At 34.3% G+C, this 13,564-nt stretch overlaps 2 protein-coding genes and 1 pseudogene across 3 annotated transcripts; all 3 read left to right on the forward strand.

The window, feature by feature from the left end:
- The first annotated feature begins 37 nt into the window (after positions 1-37).
- Positions 38-13,118, forward strand: LOC123215091 (26S proteasome non-ATPase regulatory subunit 10-like). Of its 2 annotated transcripts, none has more exons than XM_044635147.1 (6): positions 38-406; positions 515-647; positions 846-970; positions 1,094-1,240; positions 1,449-1,626; positions 12,939-13,118. In XM_044635147.1, the coding sequence occupies exons 1-5, from the start codon at positions 218-220 to the stop codon at positions 1,581-1,583; spliced, it is 729 nt and encodes a 242-aa protein (XP_044491082.1). In that variant the 5' UTR covers positions 38-217; the 3' UTR covers positions 1,584-1,626; positions 12,939-13,118. The 2 variants fall into 2 exon arrangements, 1 of the variants encoding a protein (XP_044491082.1); XR_006501947.1 differs by having other exon boundaries at positions 1,449-1,639; positions 12,948-13,118.
- Positions 3,122-4,866, forward strand: LOC123215088 (UDP-glycosyltransferase 13-like). The gene has a single exon (XM_044635143.1). The coding sequence runs from the start codon at positions 3,315-3,317 to the stop codon at positions 4,725-4,727; it is 1,413 nt and encodes a 470-aa protein (XP_044491078.1). The 5' UTR covers positions 3,122-3,314; the 3' UTR covers positions 4,728-4,866.
- Positions 11,368-13,118, forward strand: LOC123215090 (annotated as a pseudogene).
- Positions 13,119-13,564: the final 446 nt, after the last annotated feature.

Here is a 13,564-nt window from a genome sequence, read left to right on the forward strand (position 1 = left end):
TGATAATTATTTATTTGACAAGATTTTGTAAAGTTTAATATTATTTCAATTTCAATTTTTTCACCAAATTACTTTGCTGCATGCTAACGCAACGAACTACGGGAAACCCACCGCATCGAAATTACCGTACCCATTCTCTTCAAATCTTGAAGTTCAACCGCCTCTCCAAAACCCTAAATCTTGGCAATCCACCGTACGATTGATCCTTAGCGTCCTCATGGATCCTCCGAAACAGTCACAACACCAACCCATCATCAAAGACAAAGACCTCTTTGAAGCCGCGGAAACTGGAGATTCATCAACTTTTCAATCACTCGCCCCGGAACACCTCTCCAAATCTCTATCTTTAAAAAACGAAGATGGCCGCTCCCTCCTCCACGTCGCCGTCTCTTCCCGTCGCCCCGAGGTTCCTTGTTCTTTTCTTTCCTTTTCCTCTGCTAATTTTTTCTCTTTCACTTTGTTTGGTTGCAGAGAAAACGCGGGAAAATTAGAAAATGTTTTTTTTTTTTATTAGCTGGTGAAAATACTGTCAAATGTCGATGAGTCGGCCAAGGTGATCAACGCTGGAGATGAAGAAGGGTGGGCTCCTATTCATTCGGCGGCTAGCATTGGGAACACGGAAATTTTGGAAATTTTGCTGAGCAAAGGTCAGAAACTTCATAGTTATCTTCAAATTGCTTGTCATGCGGTTATGTTGATGGGTTGTTTGCGATTATCCTTTTTTTTTTATACTTGAATGGTTTCTTCGTGAACCATTAATTACGATTTTAGGTCATCTCGCCTATTATTCTGTAATTTTTTCTCATAAAAAGCTTTGATTTGTGCTTCGGGCTTATTATGAGCAGGAGCTGATGTCAATTTGAAGAATGATGGTGGGCGTACTGCTCTTCATTATGCTGCCAGCAAGGGATGGTTGAAGATTGCCGAGCTTCTGATCGCGCATGGTGCAAAAATTAATTCGAAGGACAAGGCCTGCAACTTCCCATACGACTTTATTCATCTCCTATTAATGCCTTGGTTTCATTTACCTAGACATTCTAAGATGTTTATATTTTATTTTTTGTTACTGAATACCTTAAACACTTTGTATTAGGTTGGCTGTACCCCATTGCATCGGGGAGCTAGCTTGGGGAATTCAGAGTTGTGTGAACTGTTAATTGAGGAAGGTGCAGAAGTTGATGCTTCTGATAAAGCTGGTCAAACTCCACTTATGCATGCAGTGATTTGCCAAAACAAACAGGTTTTTTTTTTTTGTTAGAATTACTGGACAATCAGATGTTTACAATATTTTCTTAGTGACTTCTTTCCCACTCAAGTGCATTGTTCTTTCACTGAACCTATGTTGTGATTGATCCCTTGATTTGTCTATATTTGATGAGGTTTTCCCGAATCTATTGCGCCATTTGCAAAATCTCATCTTATTGATGTTCTGTGGCTATGGATTACAGGTAGCTCTGCTTCTAATAAGACATGGAGCAGATGTTGATATGCAAGACAATGAAGGGTTCACCGTGCTTGGTCGGGCTTCAAATGATTTTAGACATACATTGGTCGATGCTGCGAAAGCTATGCTTGAAGGATGAATTCTTAGAGCTTGTTACAGAACTAGATTGTGTTGTGAGTGACTTACTTGCTGAAGGAGTGCATAGTCAGGACTCAAGACTGACCCATCTGGGGCTAAAACAAAGAACTGAATATTGCCAATCGTTTGACTCATCTGGTGTTAAATATATCAGCTATCTGTAACTTGACTCAATGGAAACTTTAGGAGTTCAAAATTTTAAGCTTCAGATACTGCTTAACTTTCTAAGATTCGATTCTCAAAGTCTATGCCGCTGTCTACTATTTTTTTTTTTTTTCCTTTTAAGTCTTTGAGGCAAACTTGGTTTAAGCCTAAACATTTAACTTAATTCTTGCAAGAAGGCATCATTACATTATGGTGGGGGATTGTTGACAAGAAAGATAAGAGAAACTGGATGCCTTTAAAATATCTTGTATAATGGTTTTGGAATGATAATCCTATAAGTTTAGTCTACTGAATTTCAGTCGTAGCAGTGGATTGAAATCTTTCCAACGAGACATGGTCTTCTAGATATATTTTAAGATGCCAATCTTATGGTAGTTAACGGCTGCGAAAAGACTGAGTTGTTCATGAGTTGTTTGTATCGACTTGGAGCAGAGTTGCGCCTAAATTTGTTCTTAGTTCGGTGAGTTCGTGAATTTACGTTTGATGAGTTCGCAGTATAATTTTGCATTTACGCACTAAAATGATATTGGCCACACCCTGGTCTCCCAGCGAAGCGTTGTGTCTGAAGCCTGACGGGCTGGTGCAGCGTGGCTAGTGTCGTGGCCTAACACTGGTGACGGCATCACGAGGCTTTGCCACTTATTTCTGGACATTTTTTCACCAACCACATGCTTCCACCATACAACCAGTCACCAACCACTTGCTTCCACTTTTCAACTACTACCAGCAAGATCAACCAACTACTAGTCTACTACTATCTTAACACAGGAAGTCAGTTGCTTTGTTCCAATTTCTTTCTCTCTGCGAGTTTGTGTTTGATAATGGATGCTTTGTGGCTGTGAATTTTGTGTTTGATAATGATGATTTTCGAAATAAAAACCTTGACCTAGTCAATGTCAGAAATATATATTAGACTTACAAGTGTAAAGATTGAAACTCATGTTACACAAAATCAATTGACTTTTATTAAGGTCCAATCTACAACATTTATATACCACTTTTTTATGTTCTATTCATTAGATGTGAAACTCTTTTTCTTTTCTTTTTATTTAAGTCTCTAACACTTTCATTTAAGTGTAAACACCTGGACTGTTAGGCCTACCATTTAGGTCAACCAGTTTGTTGCTTGGTGCATTGTCACTTGTATCAGGAACTACACCATCTGCTGTGCTCCACTGCACCTTCTGTTGCCGGTTTTTTGTCAGGCCGTCTATTTCGTCGATCATTTGTTTTATTAGGATTTCAACTAATGATACAGAACTCAATCCAGTCATTTCTCTTCTAAACTCTACATTAAATTTATTATTATTATTAAAAAATTAAACACAGAACTAATGAACTATGCCTCAGATGGAGAACCTTAAAAAAAAAGAGAGAAAGAAAGAGATAGGAAGGAGGGGTTGAAAAATTCTTTAAGATTTTTAAAAAATATAAGCAGTTGTTGTGTAAGTTCTACTCTAATTTCCTCTCTATATATATGGAGGTAGATGAGAAAGAGTGATAAGTGACAAAAGTTCTTTCTTACGTGATTTCTCTCTTCGAAGTTGACAATTTTCAGTCACAAAAAATGTCAGCTTCAGATGCACTCAACTCCTATCCACATGTAGCTCTCCTCCCAAGCTCTGGTATGGGACATCTAATGCCCTTTCTTCGTTTAGCTGCAACACTTGTTCAACATCATTGCCGGGTCACTGTAATCACTATCTATCCAACTGTTTCGGTTGCCGAGTCTCGAGCAATCTCTAGTCTCTTCTCTGCTTTTCCTCAGATCACTGAAAATCAGTTTCATCTCCTTCCTTTTGATCCCTCTTCAGCCAATTCTACTGACCCTTTTTTCCTCCGGTGGGAAGCTATTCGTCGTTCAGTTCACCTTCTCACTCCTCTCCTCTCTTCCATCTCTCCTTCTCTCTCTGCCATTGTCACAGATTCTAGTTTGATTTCCTCTGTTGTTCCAGTTACCGCAAACTTAGATCTACCAAACTACATCTTGTTCACATCATCAACCAGAATGTGTTCTCTCATCGAGGCTTTCCCAGCTTTTGTCGCATCCAAAACCCATTTTGATTCGATTCAATTGGATGACGTTATTGAAATCCCAAGCTTTTCCCCAATACCCGTTTCATCAATCCCTCCAGTGCTTCTAAATTTAAATAATCTCTTTACCACCACGCTCATACAAAACGGTCAGAGCTTCAGAAAAGTAAATGGGATATTAATTAACACATTTGAAGCACTAGAAGCCGACATCCCGCTTGGGATTAATGACAAAAGAGCTGCAGACGGCCTTCCACCTTACTGTAGCGTTGGACCACTTTTGCCATGCGAATTTGAGAAAATAGAGTGCAGTGCACCTGTGAAGTGGCTTGATGATCAACCAGAAGGATCAGTGGTGTATGTTAGTTTTGGCAGTAGGTTCGCCTTGTCAAGTGAACAAATAAAGGAGCTTGGAGACGGGTTAATAAGGAGCGGGTGTAGGTTTCTTTGGGTGGTGAAATGTAAGAAAGTTGACCAGGAGGATGAAGAAAGTTTGGATGAGTTGCTTGGTCGAGAACTTCTGGAAAAAATTAAAAAGTATGGGTTTGTTATTAAGAACTGGGTGAATCAACAAGAGATATTGGATCACAGGGCTGTTGGTGGGTTTGTTACACATGGTGGGTGGAACTCATTGATGGAGGCCGTCTGGCATGGAGTACCGATGTTAGTATGGCCACAGTTTGGGGATCAGAAGATCAATGCAGAAGTGATTGAAAGGAGTGGGCTGGGAATGTGGGTCAAGAGGTGGGGCTGGGGTACACAGCAGCTGGTGAAAGGAGAGGAGATCGGAGAAAGAATCAAAGATTTGATGGGAAACAACCCGTTGAGAGTGTGTGCCAAAACTTTAAGAGAAGAGGCAAGAAAAGCTATTGAAGTTGGTGGCAGTTCTGAGAAGACGTTGAAGGAGCTCATAGAGAATTGGAAGAAGACCAGTAGAAAAGCTTGATGGTTCATGAATCATGGCTCCTTGATATCACAGTTTGATCACCGGCCTGCTTTCCCTTTTATCTTCTTGTTCCTCCAGTTTCATTGGATATGTAACAAAGCAAATCCTGGTGGAATTGATAATCATAATCATTAGATAATTAACCTGTCCGCAAATTTTAATTTATTAAGATGAAAGTCATTTGTCATTTTTAAGCACAAGTAAACTACTGAATTATCTGAATAGCAGGATGCCACAAGTGCTTTCTATGGAATTTGGGTTGGTTAATAACAACCGTTTATTTTCCCATCTTATTCTCTCTCTCTTATCCTGGCCAAGAGAGATGGTCCAGCCATTGTTTTCTTCCCCACACTTCCGCCTCTCTCATTCCCCAACTTGACACTCTGCGCAACACCCAATAATGTTCGTAACAAGATCCCATATTTCCCACGTGGATGCGATAAAAAATTCCAAAGTTGCTCCACTTCTTGTTTGTCTTCGTCTTCCACACCATTTCACGTGCTGCGCTACTCCGTTATACCTCTGGCTGCTTCAGCTGCCATTCTTCAGCTGCCATTCTTCTCTTTTCAAACCTAGGTGATCAGTGGCGGATGCAGGATTCTTTTTCAGGGGCATTCACAACTTTACAATTATTTATCAATTAATTATTGAAATTTTGAAATAAAATCACCAAATAATAAATAATTAAAATGATATTAAAAAATACTAATATAAATAATTTTTTATGTGAGAAACCTCTAGATGTAATAAGAGAAAAAAATTATGAGATCTAATAATCTTTTTAAATTCAGTATAATCAATATTATTTATATTAGTCATAATCTAAAAAAATATTTATATTTTACAAAAAATTAGAATTTTATCATAATTTTAAATTACAAAAAATTGGATTAAAATTACTAGAATTTGTCAATCTACAGGTTTTATAATTTCAAATCCAATCATCAAAATCAAAACTAAATCATTCCGATTAAAAGTCCACACATCTAGCTGTGTACTAATCAAATAATCAAGTTAGAATAATAAACTTAAAAATTTGAATATTTGAGTATCAATTATTTAAATATGAAAGTAAATTGGAATAATATATCTAAAAATCTTGACTTTAACACGATTTTTTCTTTTGATATATTTTGAAAACGTTCAATAATATTTTCATTATTAATTGTAGTAAAAATTTCATTTTCAATGTAAACCACTAAGTAATTGTTTATCTACTCGTCGCTCATTTGATTACCCAAACTATTTTTCACAAGATTCATTGCAAAGAATACTTTTTCAATTGTTGTAATACTCATAGGCAAAACCATTGTTAATTTTATAAGTAAGAAAACTTTATTGTTCGCAACATCTTTCTTAAACTCAATTATTTTTTTAGCAAGACTAACAATCCCATTGATATAAGCAAAATTGGCATTGGTGGTAACATCCTCATGATAGTTTTCAAGTTGATCATTAAGTAACCAAATATCATGTTTAGGAAAATCGACAAGATATAACCTTACAAATTCAAGTAATTTGTCTTTGTTAAATGCAATAAAAGAGTTACTCGGATCATCATACACTGTAGCAACCTCATATTTACTTCATCAAAATGGTTATTGAGTTCTTCTTAAATATTATCTAAAACTGTATATATCAACTCTACCTTATAATGATGTTTATTTGTAACTAATGTAATCTCCTGTTTTATCCTTCTAAAGTTATTTTCCATATTTTCTGTGATTGTTATGTCATTATTTTTACATAGGTTAGAAGTTTCTTTCACTAAGATGTCGAAACAAGTATCTTCATTTCTCATTTTATGCAATCGACCTTTTAAAATTTGTATAAATTGCATATTATTAAGAAGGTCTTGATTTTTTCTTTATAATATTTATGACAGTTCATTTATGATTCTCAATACTTTTTTCATCAAAAATAACAAAAAAACAAATTCAAAATTTTCCATGATTCGTATAAACTTTTTGCTTGACTTTTGTTTTACCAATTGTCTCCTTCAATTTCAATCACCCTAAGCACATCGACAACAGAAAAAAAATAAGTTTATAACATTATGAATCGTCCCTATGTGTGAACCCCAACGTGTATCTCTTAGTAATTTAATAATGCATTTTTAATTCAAACCTCATCCCGTCTGAAGATCACCATTATAAATCAAAGATATTATATATTCATATTGTTTATCTCGTAGCAAATCTTTGCGCTTGCAAGATACCGTTATAGTGTTTGATAATATTGAAAAAATTCACCAAATGTTGAATGATACTCATAACTTTGACTAATGCTAGTTGGAGTTGATGAGAAAAACAATGAATGTAGAAAGCTAATTTATTTTCTCTCGATATCACCATAATCGTCTATTTCTCCTTTGAAAAGATAACAATGCAAACAAAATATTGCATCTTTTGTCACACTATATTTCATCCAATTAGAACATTCTTTGCATCACTCTGATGTAAACCTACGTTTTTTATCTTCAAAAAGAGTGAAAGGAAAATTATGATATTTAGGTTGACAAGGACCTTTAAGCAAATGTACTATTTGAATTTCCTCTTTTTGTTTGTCGGTATAACAAATTTTATAAATTGAGATTCTTAATCTTGGATCAACTTCAAACTCGTCTAAATTAAACACTTTGTTTGAAGGTTAAATTTCTTGTATTTGGCATTGTTGTCGCGGTTGTGGTACTTCTTCTAATGAGATTTTATTAACTTCTCTATCAGTAGCATCTTTATCAATACACTCCATTAGATTTTTCTTTAATCTCTTAAAATAATTGAATATCATAGCTATTTAATTAATGACAAAGAAAACATATTAACAATAATAATAATAATAAAACATATAGTATTAAAAATTCATACTCAATATATAAAGAAAACAAATTTACCATTAAACATCTATATAAACATTAATAACAATAAACTTTGGCACGAGGATAAGAAACAAAAAAACAATTCACTATTTTCTTGAAATAAATTTTTTTATATAATTGTTTAAAATAACCATCTGTTCTAACAAAAAACATGAAAACCATAAATGTATTTGCTATTAAAATATCTATTTGTTCTAAGCTGTAATAACTTTATAAGTAATAGAACATAAACATAATAGAACTCATGAGACATACAAGACACCAATACATTATGAGGATACAACCAATGTTGAAGATTTTGTTAAAAATAATGTTTTTATGAAACTGATGCTAAATCCATTTTACTATTTTTATTTTCAAAATACTATTTTCAAACAATGAAATTCTATGAGTTCTCTCTTTTTTTTTTTTTTTTCATTCTCAAATACTGTTATAAGTCAATTATATCAAATGTTTTAATAAATAGTAAAAACAAATTATTGGAATTCACTTTCACTCTCATTTTTCACTATTTTTATGCATCAATAAAACTATGTGTATCCATTTTAGATACACAAATATGTACATACGTATATGTGTTATCATATGATTGAATGATTTTGAATTAAGTATAAAATAGCATCGAAAGATGTAATGATATGTATGAGTGTGTATATATTTATGTATTCAAAATGAGTACGTATAATATTATTCTTTATGCATTCCCATAAAACACAAAATGAAAACAAACTCACATGTTTCAATAAAAGCCTCAAATTTATTCTAAAATACTAATTGACAAGCAAATAACAGTGACATACCACTTTCTAACAAGAAACATAAAAGCCACATGATTAAAAAACCAAAAAGAGATAAAAGAAAGACAAAAACACACCTGTTTTTAGCTTTCTTCAATTGTGTTTTTGCCTTTCTGGAAAGAGCAATACTATGTGTACCTACTTTAGGTACATAAATATATACACACTCATATGTGTCATCATATGATTGGTTATTGTTTTATTCTTAATTCAAAATCATCTAATCACATGATGATACATATAAATATATACATATTTATGTACCTAAAGTAGATACACATAATTTTATTATTCTGGAAAACCCTTGCCGTGACAAGCAGCGAATCCCAAATATCTTTTTAAGTAAGTTTCGTTTTTTTATCAAAATGATTTTAAATTGGTTTTTTATAACAAGCCGAAAGCCAATTGCATATTTCGTACATTGCATTAGCAAGTCCAAACCCAAATGTTTGTTTTGTATATGTTGTTAAAATATATTTTGTATACCAAGCCCAAACCCAAAAACTTATCCAAAAAACGAAAAACGGAATAAGTCTTTTGTATCTATTTTGGGCCCATATATATATTCTTATTCTTAGCCCAAGTGAGTGTGGACCTTTCAGATTTTTTAAATTTTAGAATGTACCTGGGCCTGAACTCAAAAAGCCCAGGTCCGCTCCTGCAGGTAATATATTGGATATTTTATAATTATTAGTGTTTCGAGCGGTATTATATCATGTTGGGTTCTTGTTTTATGGAAGAGGGACCAACCATTCCAGAGGCCTCTCTACAACTACTGATGGGGTTAGAATTACGGATATCTTATGGCAGTTAACGGCTGCAAACAGACTGAGTTGTTCATGAGTTGTTTGTGTCGACTTGACTTTGAGCAGAGTCAAGTCTAAGTTTGTTCTTACTTAGTTCGGGGAGTTTATGAATTTATGTTCGATGAGTTCGTAAGTATAATTTTAAACATTTGCAGGGTGGGGGACCGTTGGTCCCTTGCAACTTTAAACATTTCTAGGGGACCGTTGGTCTGTGCAAATAAAGTTTTTTTTTTTATTAATTTAAAAAAAAATACATTTGAGAGAATTTAAAAAAATAAAGTTTTTTTAATTGAATTTGAGAAAATTTGATGAAAAGATTGAAAAAATATTAAGAATTAAGAGAATGAGAAATGAGAATAAATAAATGAGAGAGTTGAAAGATAGGATAAATATTTATAAGTAAAATTTTATTTATATATACATATGTATATATATATAAGGGCTAATGGTCATACTACAAAAGTGATCCCTACAAATTTTTGACAATTGTAGGGGACTGTCGATCCCCCACAAATGAAGTTTTTTAATTTAAAAAATAAAAAATTTTAAAAAGTTTGCATTTGAGAGAATTTTAAAAAATAGAGTTTTTTTCATTGAATTTGAAAAAATTTAATTGAAAAATTAAGATTATGTTAAAAATCGAAAGAATGAGAAATAAAAATAGATAAACAAGAGAGTTAAAAGGTTGAGTGGGTATTCATAAATAAAATTTTATATAAATAAATTTAAAATATATATAAAGTATAATGCCCATGTCGCAGAAGCATTTGCAGGGGACTGCCCTGCAAATACAGTTTTTTTAAATTGACAAATTAAAAAAAATTTAATGATTTTTACTTAAAATTAATATATTTTTTTAAAATTAAATTAGTGAACCACCTGTTCATGAATTTTTAAACTAATAATTTAACCATCGACTTATAAACTGGCTATGAACCGATGGTTCAATAAAACAAAATTAGAATTAAACCGTTAGAATCCACCTTTCATTTTAGTTTTAATGATTTTGGTTTCAATTTTATATAGATTGGTTCCGCCCTAATTCACAGGTCAGACGAGCTCATGGACGGGACTAGTCTGAAGCCTGACGGGTTAGTGCAGCGTGGCCTAACACTGGTGACGGCATCACGAGGCTTTGCCACTTATTTCTGGACATTTTTTCATCAGCCACATGCTTCCATTCCACCATACAACCACGGGCTGGTGCAGCGTGGCCTAACGCTGGTGAGGGCATCACGAGGCTTTGCCACTTGTTTCTGGATTTTTTCACCAACCGCATGCTTCCTCCATACAAACACTCGCCAACCACATGCTTCCAGTATTCAACCACTGCCAGTAAGATCAACCAACTACTAGCCTACTACTATCATAACACAAGAAGCCAGTTGTTTTGTTTCAATTTCTTTCTCTTCCGTCCTTAATTTTATCGAGTTTTAGTTTGATTAGTCGCTGCAAGTTTGCTATTGATAATTCGTCCTTTGTCAAAGGCGATGACGTTGAATTTGATGCTAGAGATTACAAACTAAATCATAAAGGGAAAATGTCTTTTCTTTAAATTTGACCAGGGAGACAAATTATTAATTTTTAGAATTTAAGAAAAAAAGAAGATTAAATTTTAATTTATTTTTAATATTATAAATTAAAATATGATTTTACTTTTAAAATTAACAGGTTTAACCTTTTATAGATGGGTGTTTAAAATTTTTGTAATTAAGAGAGAATAATTGGGAAAATATGATACTTTGGATAGAAATAAATCCTTTGGCTTTTTAAAAAATAGAGATATTCGATCAGATTGCAGGAGGAGCAAGGGCACAAGCGGGGGAAAGGCGAAGAAATGAAAGCAAAAGAGAAGGCTAATATAATCAGAACTACCGGGAAAACTCCTGCATCATGCTTCCGCTTCTGCTTCCGAACTCATAAATAAACTTGGCTCTCTTTTATAATTACTCCACAATGCTAATTTTTGTTCCGGTTCTAATATAAACAATGAAATCTGAACCCTTGTATTAATTTCAAATAGAATGGCATGGCCTTGACATAGTAAGTATCATCAGACTAGAAGAAAGCATTCCAATTTTTGACATGACAAAATACCAAAAAATTAAATTAAGATTAAATTTAATAACATAAATTATATTTCGGATTGTATTTATATCCAATCCGTGCATAATTTGGGATTGATACGGAAAGCCTCAAGCTTACACTCACTAACCTAACGAACTACGGGAAACCCACTGCATCGAAATTACCATACCCATTCCCTTCAAATCTTGAAGTTCAATCCACCGTACGATTGATCCGTTAGCGTCCTCATGGATCCTCCCAAACAGTCACAACACCAACCCATCATCAAAGACAAAGACCTCTTTGAAGCCGCAGAAACTGGAGATTCATCAACTTTTCAATCACTCGCCCCGGAACACATATCCAAATCTCTATCTTTGAGAAACGAAGATGGCCGCTCCCTCCTCCACGTCGCCGTCTCTTCCCGTCGCCCCGAGGTTCGTTATTCTTTTCTTTTCCTCTTCCTCTCCTGATTTTTTCTCTTTCACTCTGTTTGGTTGCAGAGAAAACGCGGGAAAATTAGAAAATGTTTTGTTTTGTTTTTTTCTTATTAGGTTGTGAAAATACTGTCAAATGTCAATGAGTCGACCAAGGTGATCAACGCTGGCGATGAAGAAGGGTGAGCTCCTATTCATTCGGCGGCTAGCATTGGGAACACGGAAATTTTGGAAATTTTGCTGAGCAAAGGTCAGAAACTTCATGGTTGTCTCCAAATTGCTTGTAATGCGGTTATGTTGATGGGTTGTTTGCAATTATTTTATTTTTTTTAATGCTTGAATGGTTTCTTCGTGAACTATTAATTACGATTTTAGGTCATGCCCTCTATTGTTCTGTAATTGTATTTCATAAAAAGCTCTGATTTGTGCTTTCGGGCTTATTATGAGCAGGAGCTGATGTCAATTTGAAGAATGATGGTGGGCGCACTGCTCTTCATTATGCTGCCAGCAAGGGATGGTTGAAGATTGCTGAGCTTCTGATCACGCATGGTGCAAAAATTAATTCGAAGGACAAGGCCTGCAACTTCCCATACGACTTTATTGATCTCCTATTAATGCCTTGGTTTCATTTACCTAGACATTCTAAGATGTTTATATTTTATTTTTTATTACTGAATACCTTAAACACTTTGTGTTAGGTTGGCTGTACCCCATTGCATCGGGGAGCTAGCTTGGGGAATTCAGAGTTGTGTGAACTGTTAATTGAGGAAGGTGCAGAAGTTGATGCTTCTGATAAAGCTGGTCAAACTCCCCTTATGCATGCACTGATTTGCGAAAACAAAGAGGTTTTTTTTTTTTTTTTAATAGAATTACTGGACAATCAGATGTTTACAATATTTTCTTAGTGACTTCTTTTCCACTGAAGTGCATTGTTCGTTCACTGAACCTATTTTGTGATTGATCGCTTGATTTGTCTATATTTGATGAGGTTTTTCCGAATCTATTGCGCCATTTGCAAAATCTCATTTAAACTTATTGATGTTCTGTGGCTGTGGATTACAGGTAGCCCTGCTTCTAATAAGACATGGAGCAGATGTTGATATGCAAGACAATGAAGGGTTCACCGCGCTTGGTCGGGCTTCAAATGATTTTAGACCTATATTGGTTGATGCTGCGAAAGCTATGCTTGAAGGATGAATTCTTGGAATTTGTCATAAGTGACATACTTGCTGAAGGAGTGCATAGTCAGGACTCAAGACTGACCCATCTGGGGCTAAAACAAAGAACTGAATATTGCCAATCGTTTGACTCATCTGGTGTTAAATATATCAGCTATTTGTAACTTTACTCGATGGAAACTTTAGGAGTTCAAAATTTTAAGCTTCAGATACTGCTTAACTTTCTAAGATTCTCTACTATATATATATTTTTTTCCTCTTCTTTAAGTGGGTCTTTGAGGCAAACTTGGTTTAAGCTTAAACATTTAAACTTAATTCTTGCAAGAAGGCATCATTACATTGTGATGGGGGATTATCAACAAGAAAGATAAGAGAAACTGGATGCCTTTAAAATATCTGTATTATAGTTTTGGAATAATAATCCTATAAGTTTAATCTACTGAATTTCAGTCGTAGCAGTAGATTGAAATCTTTCCAATGAGACATGGTCTTCTAGATATATTTTAAGATGCCAAACTTATGGCAGTTAACGGCTGCGAACAGACTGAGTTGTTCATGAGTTGTTTGTATCGACTTGACTTTGAGCAGAGTCAAGTCTAAGTTTGTTGTTACTTTGTTCGGGGAGTTTATGAATTTATGTTGGCCAAAGGACTATTTTCCACCCAAAATATGTT

Source organism: Mangifera indica, chromosome 4 (assembly GCF_011075055.1).
Source record: "Mangifera indica cultivar Alphonso chromosome 4, CATAS_Mindica_2.1, whole genome shotgun sequence".
NCBI lineage: Eukaryota > Viridiplantae > Streptophyta > Magnoliopsida > Sapindales > Anacardiaceae > Mangifera > Mangifera indica.